Raw genomic sequence first — 16,155 nt, 5'->3', positions numbered from 1 at the left:
TTTTTTCTGTGTGTCTGCTGTCTAATGTGCTGCTTTCCTTCACAAAGAGACGTCAGTGTGTTGTCTTCGCTTGCTGCATTTAGGGGTTTTTAGTGCTTGAGTGTGATTGTCAGTTGCCAGGTGAAGCTAATTACTCTACAAGACTCCGTAGGACTTCTACAACAGCTTTTTGTAAAATCAAAGGCTTAGCGGTGCTTGCACTATATGTTGGTTCGATCCCTGCGGTGTTGAGCTTTGCTGAGTGCTCTGAAGTCAATAGCTTCGTACTTACACATGGCGTACCATTGAGACCTTATAATCCTATGACTCCTTAAACTACCTGACATTTCATCAAATCACCAGCCATTTACCTGCAAGACACCCCCTAGCTTTGCTTTCTCTGAAACATTCTCAGTGTTTGAATTAAGATTTGACGGCGAGTTTTGCGAGATAAAGGCTCAAATGAGAGCTGAGACCTCGCAGCCTCGAGCTATCATCAGTAATCCACTCGTTTTACTCTCTTTGACGTTAGCTGAATTGACCAGACCTGCTCAGTGTCGATCCTTGAAGCTGTCTTGATTTTGAAGAAGAAGAAGAAAAGCAGCCTGAGGTAAAAGACGCAGCAATCTCACACATCATGCACAAAATAAATTGTTTTGTGCATAGTTTTTTTTACTTCAGCATTTGGACTCGTATTGTAAAGGTTTTGACAGCTTCTTTCATACTCGGCTTCTTTCCTCCTTATTTCCTTTCTTCCCTTCCTTGCTTGACAACCCACTTCAATTTGCTCTTAGTTAATGACTAATAGATGAGTTAGTGATCAGCCATCAAAGTCTCTCAGTATATCATTTCCACAATTAAAGCTGTCTGAACTTCGCTCTCTTTCCCAAACCAGTAACCTTCACAGTGGCAGCTTCAGGGAAAAAGAGGGACACCAAAATGTCTGTGATGTGAAAAAAAACAAGTCTGTCTGGCATTATATAAATACTTTTTATCCAGTGTTAATTGCTTTAACTGCTTGGATGACCACATATATTTGTGAAGAAAATAACTCCCATTTCCAAAAACTCATAAAGCTACAATGAATGACTTTTAAAAAAAAAAAAAAAAACGACCTGGCATTTGATGGCACTGCTCTGCCACACAGATGAAAAACTTAATTACTAAACTCTCAGTGTCAGCTGAAAAGTCAGCAAATCGGAGAAAATGTTAAAAATACTACCCAAACCATGTCCATTGTAAACATCTACTGTGTTTTGACTGTGTGATGAGTCACAAGGACAGCACAGCTGCTTGCAGATACTACATACACATACTGTTTTCCCTATCTGTAACTCTGCATTAGATTCAGAATTAAGAGGATGACTGCTGTGAAGTGTGTTCAACCTTTCTCCTCGATTGCAAGATGTGTTCCACAAAATATTGCATAAATATTTTCTACTGCGAATCTCCTGGAAGTTATTTTTGAACAGGGACAAACCTGGCCTCGTCATAAATCCCATGATAGCGTCGTTGCACTGGGTATTCAGAAAAGAGGTGCAGCAGCTGAGTGAGTCACTTTTTGGACTTGCTTGTTTAATATTTTGCCATTAATGGGTAGAAAACTTACTGAAAGGAAAGGCAGCAATTTAGGACCTCCTTGAGCAATAGCTGCCCCAGATACTTCACATTAAGACTTAAGATGGAATATGGAAAGTCTGGCTCTTTCCAAAGGTCGTGATATTTACCTCCCGGTTCTTCTATATTTGCACAATAATTAATGTGTAAAATGACTGTTGTTGTCTAACATTTACATTGCATTTCTTTCTTTAAATGCATGTGCCTACTGCACAGAATAAACTGAAGACGTACAAGAGAAATGGAAGAGGAGGAGGAGATGTATTTGTCAAACCTTAGTGGTTTCGGTTTGTCCCTGTGTGTGTGCGTGTGTGTGTGTGTGTGTGTTAAAAACACTACGATTCACCTCTGTTTGTTGCACCCCCCCTCCACCTCATTCTCTTCACATAAAGAGGCGTTCCATGACAGTACCCACTTGATTTTCTTCAGTCAGCATATGGGTGGCACCATTACTCTTTATGACATCTTTTCACGCCAGGCCATTTTGCTGATCTGCACAGCACATAGCATCATCCAGCTACCCCTCATCATCCCCACCCCCCAAACCAATTATCAGTTATCACCAAGGAGAAGGCTGTTCATCCATTAGTTATTCATCCACCCAAGTGCAGCTTTTACTCTAATTCGATTTTCTCCCTCCGTTTTACATTAAAAACCACTCCAAGATGGCAAGATGTTAAAAGTTAAGCACAGAGATTAACCGCATCTCTAAATCTCCGTGTACCCCGCATGTGCCATTAACCTTGAACTAGCTGATTAACTTAGCAGTGGTGTTTCCCTCACCGGGAACAAATCGTATTTAAAATTTGCAGCAGAGTTTCAGAGTGAAACCGAAGTAGGATAGTATCATTATCTCGAATGTAGCCCTAATCTTTTAATGTTGAAAAAAAAAAAGAGTGACCTATTTTGTGGGAAAGTAAAGAGAACAGGAGGGTGCCATGGATATTATTGGACCAAGTTTGTGTTGGTGCTTTGGCCCTGGTGTTTATTGCTGAAATCATCTGTTGCTCACTACGTGCTACCAAAAGCTAGAAAGTAACCCAGAACATTTGTGAACTGTTGCTCTCTTTACCCGCTATGCTGCTCAGCACGTTTGACATTGAGTGTCGTTGCCCTTCTCCCTTTGTCCTTTTAAAAAAGTTGTCCTTGCGCTGAGTTATTACGGAAAGAGATTGGATAATAAACATATGTAAAAACCACACAGTAAATTTTAGAGCAGATTGAAAGAGGTGATACACCTTGAACGAGTTGCGCAATAAAGGGAGTGCTCCACAGAAGATTGGTGCTCAGAGAAGAAAATTGGCAGAATTCATCAAATGTTCTGCGGGCATAAAACCTCAGCAGCAGCGCAAAGGGCCTTTAATGTGAAAAATAGCCCAGGGGCCTTGTGTGGTGTGTTTTATGTGGTTGGAGGGGTTAAAGGAGGCATGTACACTGGCTCATGTAGAGATGTTGAGGGGATTGTCAAATTTCCCCAGTGGCATCCTTACTCTCTCTCTTTTTCTTTCGGTTTCATGTCGTTGGAGCGTTGCTTGAGTTGCTGAGACAGTAGCGCTGACTGTGATTTATACAGTCATAAGAGCTGCACTGTAGCAGACCTTGGCCCGTATTTTATTCTGACACTTATTATTGAAATGAGACATTTGGGTGTAAGGAGGAACCCAGTCCGCTTTCTCGCCGAGAAGGATGAGCTAGCAGTCATGTTCGCATCAAATCTCGGTCTTGTAGCATTTGGAAAGTCCTCAAGGAGTATTTAATTCCACTTCTCTACTGAATGTCCCACTCGCAGGCAGTTTTTTTTTTTGTTTTTTTTTTTAATGAAAATGCAAATTCCGCCTGGCGTGTCGAAGGACAAAATTCCAACATGCCGATGTTGTTGGAGCTGCGGTGCGGGGGCTTCTGTTCGTGTGTCGTAGAGCAGACTCCGTTGGCAGCGCGTCGTGTGCCATATGGCTGCATAGACACAGCTGGGGGAAAAAAAATCAACTAACAGTACAGTAGTTGTGTTTTTAGTTCAGTTTAGTTGTAGTAATTATTTTTGACAGAATTTCAATGGATTGACAGTGTTAACATTATTAAAATTTGCAGCATCACTGGGCGTCGGGCAGACGACCACATGCCATACGGCTGAGAGCGGTCGACCAACCCACGGCCCTTTGCTGCATGTCTTCCCCGCTCTCTCTCTACCCCCGCTTTCCTGTCATTTCTTCACTTTCTGTCAAATAAAGCTAAAAAAGTTGGAGCATCACTGAGGCTTGTGTTTCCGTAAATCACCACCACGATTGAGTGGAAATGCTTATTTTTGTCTCTTTTTTTGTGTAAAAATGAGTAAACACCATCCAAAAGACTTCTGTGTTTTTACTTTGCAGATGAGTAAATTAAGACAAACACTGTGGTGAGGTTTAGTTCAAACTTAAAAAGTATTTTCATTTGTCTAAGCGTTGAAACAAAACAGATGTTAACTAAGCTGTGCAAGAAAAAATATATAAGTATGTATTCTGAAGCTAACAATGCACTAAAAAAGACATTAATCATTAACTCGTATTGATGCACCACACTTTGGCGGTGTCCTTACTGTCAGAGAGAGAGAGAACTACAACCGGATGAATTCAACTCAAGTGGGAACATGATCTAAATTAAAGCTGACAAACTGAACCCATCCCTAACTGTCATACCCACAGTCTTCTTTGACTCTTTTATCTGAGGGCTCTGCACAGGTGACTGGAGCCCAACAATGAGTGGGTCATGTTGCCTTTTCCCAGAAGATGAGGAGATGGAACAGGCGTGTAATCGATGGATGTAAGCCCCACACTCGTGGGCCTGGATGACCTACATGTTACACTTCCTCCATCTGCCTGCATATACTTAGCACCCCACACGCTGCCACTCAGACCAGCAGGTGACCGAGCACATGAGCTGCAGACCGCGCGTAACTGAGGCTTATTGCATGTACAGATGTTAAGATCAACAGACAAGGTTACACAGTTAATACCGGGCTCTGTCGAAAGCCGTGTTTCCATGTCGCTGTAGCTGAAGTGGAATAAATGACCTTGGTTCATTCATTTCTGTGCTCTTCTACATCAGCCAGGATACCTACGAAGGCAAACGCTGTCCCCTTAGTCGCACCGTAATCTTTTGAAAATTGAAAACAAAAACATTTCATTAAGATTCAAAGTGCTACATGCACGCTATAAAGCAATGTGTGCAGTTAATTCAAAGGCATAAAAAAGCTAATGGACTATTATAGTCTACTGCCTGAGGCTGTCTTTTCTCCTCGCAGAAGAAGTACATCAATCACTTCTATCAGTAATCCCCTGCAAGCTGCCAGCGCTGTCTGTGCTTCCCGCTAGAGAAGCTGTCTCTTCCGTAGAAGCGGCATCAGATGTGGCTGAAGTTGACACATTAACAGATATGCCCCACTCTCCTACCACTATCACTACATTCTGCCCTCGGTCTTCGGAGATATTGATGGGAGGGAGCAGTCGATGAGACAAAAGCAGTGACAGAGGAGGCGCTCGAGGGGTCGAGCTAAGCTGCTGCGTGTTTGTTCTTCCTGGCTTGTCCTCTTACCTGGAGGATAAATGATAAGATGGGTCACAGATGAAAGCGCCTTCAGGATTGCGCTTTGCTGTAGGCGTCTACAAGCTCGTAGTTATATACACAGTGACTGTTAAAGTTTTCAAGTAAGTCTGTTTGTTTGTCGGTAACGGCTCAGGGCGGCTTAAAGTGACATCATATGTTTGCTGAAGAGGAGATTTAATGCACTCAGCCGCGTAACACATACAGTTTTTTGAATGTCTTTGTCAATACGGGACTCTGCTACAAAGGAAATGAAAGAAAGGAGGGGAAAAAAGTGGTTGCATCCCTTTGTTACACTCCACTAAGCTGGTTTACTGCATTTGTTGTTGGAAGGCTGGTGGTCGTCTCTGGGGCTTTGAATGAAAACACATTTCTCCTCTGGCTACAGCTGCTGCATATCCATGTGCAAACAGCCAGCAGATGTGTCTTGATCCAGCTCCTCCATCCCAGCACCAGTTTCCTTCCAACTTCACATTTACCTGATCATCTCCTGTCCCGGTTGTAGAGCAAATGATCTCTCCTGAGCAATCACCATTGTTTTGTTCCAGACCAATAAGATAATTCATGTTGACTCAGTGCATATGGAACACTTTTGGCCATGAAGCACTTGCAGAGCTGCTTTGGACTTGATAAACACTACAGCTGCTAAATAATTTGTTGCAAACAGATCTTGTTTACCAGCACGTGTTTATGAATGAATATGTATTTGCGTGCTTTGCATGCACACTTGAGGAGGATAGCTGATTCCTGCATAACTACATTTGAATGTGTGATGAAACTTTAAGAGGCTACAGCTTGTTCGGGCTGTTAATTTGTGAATAAACAGTGTTTGTGGAATTTAGCCAATTCCAGTTTTAGTGTAGGAACTCACCTTAAGCATCGTTAAGCATGCAGATTGATGGTGTACTTTGTGGATAATAAAGCAAAAGTGTGCTGAAGGCAGATATTCAGTGTAAGAATATCTGAGAATATCGAGGGAGCCGCAGCCAGACTTATAGAACCCCTTCCCATCTGTCAGATAGGACTACAGATCCACACAAATAACATAGGCAGTGTGTCTAGCTGGATAGACATCAGTCAAGGGGACACAAGAAGGATGGCAGCGTCCCTCATGGAGTTAAAGCTACTTAATATTCTTGTGTTTATTGGGGATTAATTGTTCCATCTGTCTCACATAAAAACCAGTGAACAAAATAGAAAAACAACACAACCTTCCCTCCCGTTTTTTTTCCCTGATAGATTTCTTGTTTCTGTTTGGCTGTGAGTATGACTCGTTAAACGGTGAGGCTTGGAGGAGAAGGAGGAGGAGCCTGGACTGGACAGTCTGAACAAGGGGGAGAGCTGGAAAATTTAATCATTTTTCTTTGGGTCTGTCATACGCTATGGGCTGCCTCATTTGTCTGCTCCAACTCCTTTGTTTCCATCAGACTCTCTGTTCAAGGATTAGGCTACAGAGCAAGAGACATGCAGCAAAAGAGGAAAGAACGAGCTATATAAGCTAATTACAACAGTACTCCATGTTTCTTTAATACAGTATGTGTAAGGTATTTGCTGCAGTACTTAAGAACTGCTGAATGGCCAAGAATGAAAGCAAGAAAGATTTAAGTGGGGGCACTTGCTAGATTCAATGTGAATAAGAGGTATGTTTTGTGGGTGGAATACCTGAAGACCTAAGAGTGGGTGCCTTGGAACTTTTATTGTCATTGGGTGGAAATATTTAACCTTAAAATGTGTTTTGGCATACAAACCTTTGTTTGGGAGTCAGTTAAGGGCATTAGGTCGTGCATTTCAATTGTAATTGCAGGTAGGAGTGAAGCCGGGATGAGAGAGGCTGCACGACTGCTTTTTTTCTACCTTCACGTTGCCCACAGTTGAACAACAGATCTGTTGACCGAGTTTATCTCCTGCTGAGGTGATTAATGTAAGTTTGCTGCAAACAAAGGTTACATCAGGAGGCAGGGGAGCAGACCAGAGCACAAGAGCTAAGAGAGTTATATATGGCTACAGTTACTGCTGAGAAAAGAAGCTGTTTATTTTTTGTAGGGCATCCCTCAGTCTCTGGGGATTTACGTGGAGAATTAAAAGGAATAACACAGACGCATCCAGGAACGAACTAAGTAGAACAGTAGAGCAGCACTGCTGTGGCATAACAGTTATAATATTCATTGTCCTACGCTGTTTATCCCCCTATAAATATTTTTATATTTACTGCCAGTACATAATGGTGTTAGTTATGGGGATGGCAAACAGATGAAATTATAGCAGTGCTGTGCTGATGAAGATTTATTTACTTGTCTTCTGTGGCACTTGTGGGGTAGCCTTTTAATGCTACCAGGAAAAAAGCAAGTCCACATGATGCTGTAGGGTCTTTCTTCATAAAATCTCTCCATTTCTTGTGTAGTGTAGTCACAAATTACTAAAAGTGCTCCTTGAAGGAGAAGAAGTGTTACTACTCCTCAGATGGTGTCCTAGGATGTCGGTGATGTGCGTATGTGTGAATTGCCCAATTTGGGAGTTGCCAAATGGGTTCTTTCTTCTTCTTCTTTTTTCTTTAGTCTTTTCTGCTCATTTGTGCACATAATGGAGCGGTTACTGAGTGTGGAGTCCCCTTAAGGGATTTTTCCTTAGGGTATCTCGAGATATTAGATATATGTCTTCATTATCTGGATAGTTTCAGCTGTTCGAAACTTTAAAGATGATTACGCAGCACTTCGACTGTCTTTTTTTTTTTTTTTTTCTTTAAATCTCAGGTTCCAACTCTTGTGAAATATGATATAAGGTGAATACTTTTTGGTGTAGTCAACTTTTGAGTCGTGGGACTTTGTTCTGGCTTTTTCTATCAGCCAATAAGTCAATTACAAATAAGTGATGATAACAATAAAATAAAAGACAAATATTTGCTTGCCTCTATAATCCAATCCAACTAGTTGCGTATAGCTCAAATGGGATTTATGAGGACTTGGAAACATCCATGCTTTACACACGGTTAATGCTGTGTGGTCCTGTCAGTACAAAAGCACATTGAGTCATTTCATTCAAACGCAGGAGTAAAGAATTGGTGGTGGGATTTTTGGGTTTATAAATATAAACCTCCTCTGTCGGACTTCCCAGGTGCGTTCTTTGTCTCTAATGTTCGTTTAGAGGCAGTACATGCACACAGTCAGTTGCTGTAAAACTACCAGCTGCTTATGAATTTAGGTCATTTTGTTACAGTCAGAAGTGTGTGTGTGTGTGTGTGTGTGTGTGTGTGTGTGTGTGTGTGTGTGTTTATTTCTGCCACGACTTTGTATTTTAAAGAGTTTGTAATTCAGGCCCAGAAACACTGCCGCTTTTGAGTTTCCCAGGCTCGCTGTATCTTTCCACAGCTGACGCTTGTGAATATAAATGCCTTCTTTTACTTCATAGTTGTCATTTTAACTAATTTAAGTTTGCAGTGTGAGCAAAATACTCCCTTCCAAAGCCACATTTAAATGCAACAGTAACTGTAATTATCCTGCGTCTACCTTATTTTCCCTCTTACTTTTCTGCCGTTATCTAAATTATAATCTCTGGCTTGAGCATTTATACCAAAGCACATTCTCTGGGGTATTCCACAGCCAGAGTTTCTCCTGCAAAGAAATTACTGGTGCTAAATGAAGCAATGATTTTCTTTATACGTTCCAGCTGTAGTGCAAATGGTTTTCAGTCTGCCAGAAAATCCAGTTCTTTTTCGGGAGATGAGGTTGAAGATGGAATGAGTGGACAGAGGCCGTTTGGGTTTTGATCTAACAGCCTAATTATGTTGCATCACACTGATTGTGTGCATGCTCTCCACTGTTATATTCATTAAGATGCCTTTTTGATCATATATTGAGAAGACATCGTCTCCACCTTTAATGAGTCAGTACACTGGGTAGAGAAGTTTAGAAGAATGCATTAAGATTGAGGGGTTTTTTAACATGTGGTGCATTTTTACTGCTAAACAGTACTCCGTTGGTGCAGGTGAAGGGCACTGCTTAGAGTAGAGCATGCAGCAGGCTTTGAGCTTATGTCACTTTTCCCAGGATTTTAGTCTCAGTATTCACATGCGAAATTCAGGACTATAGAACCACTTAAATGATACCTGTGCTTATAGTATCTTTACACATTTTTATTCCAAAAAGTTGTCAAAATAAGCGCACAAAAGAATGCAATTTTTCACTGTTATTCTCAGGTGAATGGAAAAGAGTTGTCCAAGTCCAGCCATGAAGAGACTGTGGAAGCCTTTCGCCCTGCCAAGGACCCCGTCGTGGTGCAGGTCATCCGGCGGACCCCCAGCGGGCGCCCCCATGGCCCCCCTCAGGAAATCCATGTGGTGGATGTGTGCACTCAGACTGACATCACCTTTGAACACATCATGGCGCTGGCAAAACTCCGGCCTTCAACCCCTCCTGTGCCTGACGTCTGTCCCTTCCTGCTCTCTGACAGGTATGCAGAAAATATAAAGCTTAAAAAGATCGGGAGCCCTGCTTTCACAGACTATGAGCATAGCAACAAATGATTTTATATAATTTCTTGATATATATATTTTTTTATTTAGATTTACTCCACTATGAAGTTTTAGGTTTGCTGCAGCAGATAGCGATACAGAGTTTGTTGTTGTGTCCTTGTCTGACTTTGGCTGAGGCTGACAATAATTAAGGATGGGGGAAAATAAGCAATGTCATTGAGCCATGAAGCAGAAATATCAGCGTTTGTAGGATTAGCATTACAAGTCTGGAGGACGACTGTTTATTATAAATAAATTGCCTAACCAGACGCGCAGTTTATTCTGACAAATAGAGATTTGTTTGAATGGGCGTCCTAGAACCATTCATTTCCTGCTTCACAAATACGAGGAAATGGGGAAAAAAAGAAACAAAAGACAAATTATGGACAGTTTCAAGTGGTTCTGATTAGCCAAGCGTGCTACATGTATCACTAGGCAGATAAAGTCCAAGACCACAAATAAATGTTGTTATAGATACAACGTCCTCTAGACTTTGAGGATCTGAACTACCAGTGTACTTAAAAATTTACAAGGGGGATAGTTGTAGCTGGGTGGCAGGTGAAAAACTGCAATAATAAGTCAACAGAGATTATTTTTTCAGTAGACAGACTAAATATGTTTTGAGTTAAATTTCTCTATATTTAGAGAAAATATAACTAATGTAACTATGTATAATTTGTGGATGTGAGACTGATCGTATCTCAACAGCTCAAGCGTTTGCTGGGTTGTACATCACTTCAAAGCCAAGTTGGGGGTTTTTTCCCCTTTTTTTATTGTTTGTGAGAGCAATCCATTAAAAGATCTCCAGAGTTTGAAGCATCAACAAGAGGTTTTGCTGGAAAACAACAAAGGAAACATGGCTCCTTATTTCATCTTTTGGCATTTTAGTTTATGTGTTATGTGTTGTGTTTATCTCAGAGGAGAAGTAAAGTGTGCACAAGAAAAGTTTAGCATAAAAGAATATCTAGGTTTCACCTCGAGGGAATGAGCAAGAGCAACACTGCAGCTTTATTGCACAGAGCCGAGAAATTAAGACTGCCCCATTGTTTGGTACAGTAGATGATTAATTCCAAAAACACTACACATTTTGAGTTGTATATTTCTTGTCATTGGAAGCTTGCGTAAGTATTCAGTCAGTTAAAGCAACTGTGTGTCAATATTGGAGATGTTATTTAAAAAAAACTGTCTGGGTAAGTATCTTGCATGCACGATATATATATCTATATATACTCAGTGTCACCATAGAAATCCTCATGGGAACTTCTGGCCTTAATTGGAGCTGCTTGGGGTATTATTTTGCCTCATGGAAGGTTTACAAGGTGATTAAAGCAAATGGGCTAATAAAAAAAGCTAGGCAACACAAAGGAATGTATGCCCGATCCTCACAGCCCCAGGCCAAGTCTGAATGTAATCAATGTGACCCATAAAACTCACATTTTCTTCTCTTCATCTGAGATCAGGTGCACAATCCAATATACGGCAGGTTTTATAGCTATAACAAAGGTTTTGGCATCTTATATTTGGGGCTAGATTGTAAATTTGTAATTGTGTTCTTTGCTCCCACTGCCAAATGTTGTTACATGAATAATATTGAGCCATCAAGCATTCTGACATTTACCAGTCTGTTTTTTTTTTTTTTTTTTTTTTATCACTGGAGGGTTGTTTTGAGACAGTTTTACAGTCCTGGGTAATCTGGGAGTCAGACAGCCCCTGGAAACATCACTCAACGTGTTCGACAGAGTGTCTTTTTGAGGTTTTTGTCCACCGTGATTATCCTGTGCGGCACCAAAGCTTGCTCATCGCGTTAGGCCCTCACAATGCTGTTTTGTTCTGTGACTGAGGGAGGCATAATAGAATTACACTTTACAGTGTGGGGGGTTTTGTCTGTCAAGAGCAGGAAGCAAATTACAGTATGTGGATATGCTGTTATTAACACTCCAGCACCAATGAAAGCTCTTGACAAATCCTTTCTTCTTCAGATTTCAGCTAAGACAAAAGCAACTAAGTCCTGTCACTGTCAAACTGAGGAAAAGCATCTTGCTTACACCAAAATCTCCACCTCTTTCTGTTTCCCTGGCTCCCTGTCCATCCCTTTTGACAGCTGTCATTCCCTTCATACAATGGACCAGGATTACTACGAAGGGACTGACTACCTCTCCCCTGTACCCGCTGATGGAGACAGGACAGAGGAGTTTGAGTATGAGGTAAGACTGATACTTGATATCGGTGGCAACTGGAATGGTCAATATTAGCTATAAGGGATTATTATCAAAAGTGTATGCATGCGAGTAGGATCCCTGCACAGGTGTGAAGTGTACATCTACATTCCTGCAAACACATTTCTCCTGTGCTCATCTATTAAGGACAAATCCCAGGGGCACTGTAGTGCGAGATAATCAGTCGCATCACAGTCCTCGCTTCTGTTGAAAATGACCAAAGCTTTTGCACTGCAAAAACAGCTATACTTGAAACAAGCCAAATATTCTTAAATCTGACAAATTTTTCTTGTTTTGAGCAAAAAAATCTGCCAATGGGGTAAGCAAAAGTTGCTTGACTAGAATTCTTAAAACTAGCAAATTAATCTAACTGCCATATGCCTTTTAACTAGACAAAATTGTCTAAAATGTATGCTTATTTGAAGAAAATGTGACTTATTATAAGTAAAAGACACTTTGATATTTAGAAAATCTGCACCTAAAATGAGTATTATGCTTTCTTGAACAAGCTGTTTTCAAGAATTATTTGCTTACTTTAAGATTCTACACCTTAATTTAGATTTTTCACATTAAAAAAAACACCTTACTATAGGACAAATTTTCTTAAAACTGAATTGTTTCTTTCTTGATTGAGCTAACTATAAGAATTATGTTTCGACTCTGAGAACAATAATCAGCAAAAATTCCTGAGAATAAGACACCATCTCTTCAAAAAGCTACTAAAAATAAGGGAATTCATCTTAAATTAAGACAGCAAAAGCACTCTTAGATTTTGCGCTTTTATTGACACAGCAATGGGTCAGTAACTCACTGAGGTCTGTTCCAGGAGAATCATGCCTAAAATTATACATTTCAGCAGGGTACTGTGTAACATGGCCAATATAAGAAGTGCATATTCCAGATACTCTTAAAATGAATAATAACAGTATAACACACTCATGGCTGGTATCAAAAATAAATTTTGCTGAAGCTTAAAACAATCACTATTTCAAATCCTATATTACATAACATTTTAGAAGAACAAGTTTAACGACCACACAAACAAACATGTGTTTTACATTTGAACAACTTTTCTATAGAAAAAAAAACAACCTCACTGACTAACACTGAGTCTGATAAACAAGGCAGATGGAGTCTGTCATCTGGGAGACTCACTCAATGAATGACTTCCACTCACCAAGCGCCTTCTTGTAAGAGGGGGTTGAATCTCGGTCATGGATGGAGTCTTTGAGTATTTCAGTTTGCAAGACAGACAGCAGCGTGGAAATGCACTATGGATATGTGAGGTGGAGGGCATAGTAATATGCCATCAGATAGAGCAGTCCCTCATTAAGATCCTTCCGGTCAAAAGTGCTCACCGGTGTGGTTCCAACAGCTATCATGCAGTTGCCTTCAGAGACAAGCAGAACTGGACAAGCCAGGGGTCGCTGACGCAGGTAGCCTTCAGGGTCTTCTGAAGTCTACATGACAGAAAAAAAAGAGTATTAGAACAAGACTGTAAGAAACACAATTTTTGAGTTGCATTACAGTTTAAAATAGATCAACTTTTTTTGTAGGTTTTATTAACATCAACATGTTATGGGGATCTGAACTTTAAGAATATTTGACTGACTCCACAGTAAAATATATAAAATGAAAACATGAGTAACTGCAAAATTCAACAATATATACATATATATTGCAGCCTTACCTTTAGGACATGGAAAAAAGCCTCACTACAGATGCCCAGCTTCTTAGGTGGTACTGTGCTGGAAGGGAAAAGCATGGGAAGGGCTCTGAACACAGCTGCTGCATGTTCCACTGGTTTGAAAAAAGAAAAATAAGACAGGGCAACACCATTAAACATTGCAAATAATGTAATCTGCAAAGCATAAATGTAGACAAATCAAGATACTGTAGCATTACCTCCATCCAAAGTTTTTGGATGGAGGTAAGTGCTGGGTTCCTCTCTGAAGAAGTCACCATCTCCAGTAGTTGTTAGCGTTTTTTCAGCAGCAGTCTTGTTCTAAAATACAGTGTACATAGGGCTAATTTCACATAAAATTGCACAAGAACTTTAGGTCTCTAAATATGAAAGATAGTACAACAAAATATCAGTAAAGTGTTGAACAATAAAAAATATGTATATTTAATAAATGTGTAGGCCACTTGATTTAAATCAAAACTAAAGAAGATTCTACTGTCTATCTGTTAAGTGAGTATTGGTGGAATTATTTGAAACTGCATAAAACAAGCTGGTGTGTTCTCAGTTTTGTCACACAGCGATAGGACAGAACTTACTACTTCACATTTGTGCACTGCAAGCCATAGAGCCCGACGCCTGAGGCAATGTTCAGGACCAGGAAACAGATCTTTGATGTCATCTCGTGAAAGTGATGAGAGCAGGTCTTCTCCAACATTTACTTCTGCAATACGAGTTTCCAATTATCACTACATTGCATTATCCTCATGTGCAAGCCAGCTGACAGCTTTGCTTGGGTAACAGACAGGATACATAGGAAACATAATTTAATATTTACCATTTAAAACCATGACTCTATTCCATTATTCTCCCTCCTCACTGCTCCACAGGTTCTAAATTACCTTCCTCCTATTGACTGGTAAAAGTAATATATTTGTGATACATCAATTAAATGCATGTATACATATAAATGTATTTTTTTTTTTTGCTTCCTGGGCTAAAGTATAATAATGAAATAACTTCACTAATAGAAATTTGAAACTCCCACAATTTCTGTAAAACTGGCATTAACTTATGGCACTTTGCACACTTGTTGAATAAATTCACAGACACTGAAACTAATAACTGGACATGAATTCTTTCATAACTTTCTGCACTAGCATATTTAAAAATGCTAATGCAACTAAGCTAACCGCACAGCTAAGCTAAGCTAACAACCGGGTATAGCCTGCCATGCTAGCGACTTAACATGCAACATACCAGAACACAAAACATAGAAAAAACAAAACAGTCACATACCTTTCAGGTTGGCAATTGTTATTTCGTCCAGTTTTTCCATAGCGTGCCTTAATTTCTTCACACTGTACCAACTGTATCGCATCTACACCCAGACCCCAAAATCCTGCAATCCAACCGCTTAGGCACGGAGCTAGAGGCGGGAAGGTGGGCTGTACCAACTCTGGAGTATGGGGTTGTGTACGGAAATGGTTTAGTTCGCTCTTTTATACCTATAAAATGATATATATTTAAATATTTGACTATTTAGTTAGATTATGTTCTGTAAATACTGACGTGTGGGTGCTGTTACTTACTACAGCTGTTATAAGGCACTGAATTAGGATAGCCATTCCTACCCCATAATGGAATAATCCTGGTTATCTTGACTTTATGGGAAAAGTAGTTCACAGACCAGTAAAACAAAATGATTTGGCGCTGTGTTATCTACATCGTTTTTGTGGGTCTGACCCTCAAATCCCTACTGAGTCATATTAATTCTGCACATAGCCATAGTCCAGATTTCCGTGAAGATTGTGGCATAGATGGATGTGTCAAAGAATATCGTGTTTACAGCTAATTTTGGTATCACATTCTTCGAACACACTCCGACCACCTTGCCAATGGACGATGCAGCGGATCGATTAGGACACAAAAATCTGTAAGGTGAGACTGACTATATACTTTAATATCTTTGAAAATAATCATATAAAATATTCATGTTAGATTCCTACTTGTTTTTACAGCTTAACAGTAGATATGTTAATCCTTATTCCTTATAATCCACAACAATGCTATCTATTTATAAAGAATATTCTGATAGTGTTTAATTTCTTCTACTAGAGAAAACAACATTTTGTATTTTTTTTTTAACTTTTGTTTTAAATAAACCGATTGTCATGGTCCGCAGTCTCCTTGGTTGTTTGTGTTTATTAATATTCATTGTGTCAGTTAGTTTCCTAGTTATTTGTTAATTATTTCCAGTGTTTAGGTGTTCTCTGTACCTCCCTTGTCTTCAGTGTATTGTCCCTGGTTCGATATTCGTGTTTATTCCTGTTTTACTTTGATAGTCCCTGCCCTGCATCGGTGTATTCTGTTTTGCTTCCTCCTGGTCTCTTCTCATCTGATTAGTGTCAGCTGTGTTTCGTGCCTGTCTGCCAATTCCTCGTTTCCTTTTGTGTGTGTATATTTAGTGTGTTCTTTGTCGGATCGTCTGTATTCTCTCCTGTGTTATCATCTGTGTTCCCTCCCTGATGTTTTCATGTCTTATGTTCCTTGTTCAAGGTTGTAAGGTTTTTGCA

General features: G+C 40.0%; 1 protein-coding gene across 3 annotated transcripts in view; it reads left to right on the top strand.

The window, feature by feature from the left end:
* Window positions 1-16,155, top strand: part of LOC308391931 (PDZ domain-containing RING finger protein 4) — a 127,918-nt gene that overhangs the window by 94,283 nt on the left and 17,480 nt on the right. For all 3 annotated transcript variants that reach the window (XM_080874732.1, XM_080874734.1, XM_080874733.1), the window contains 2 exons: window positions 9,368-9,621; window positions 11,784-11,886. In XM_080874732.1, coding sequence (XP_080730858.1) covers window positions 9,368-9,621; window positions 11,784-11,886 — 357 coding nt within the window. The remainder of the gene's footprint in view (window positions 1-9,367; window positions 9,622-11,783; window positions 11,887-16,155) is intronic.

The sequence above is a fragment of the Rhamphochromis sp. 'chilingali' genome (genome assembly GCF_963969265.1).
Source record: "Rhamphochromis sp. 'chilingali' genome assembly, chromosome: 2".
NCBI classification, from domain to species: Eukaryota; Metazoa; Chordata; class Actinopteri; order Cichliformes; family Cichlidae; genus Rhamphochromis; species Rhamphochromis sp. 'chilingali'.
This window is presented reverse-complemented; position numbering and strand designations above follow the sequence as displayed.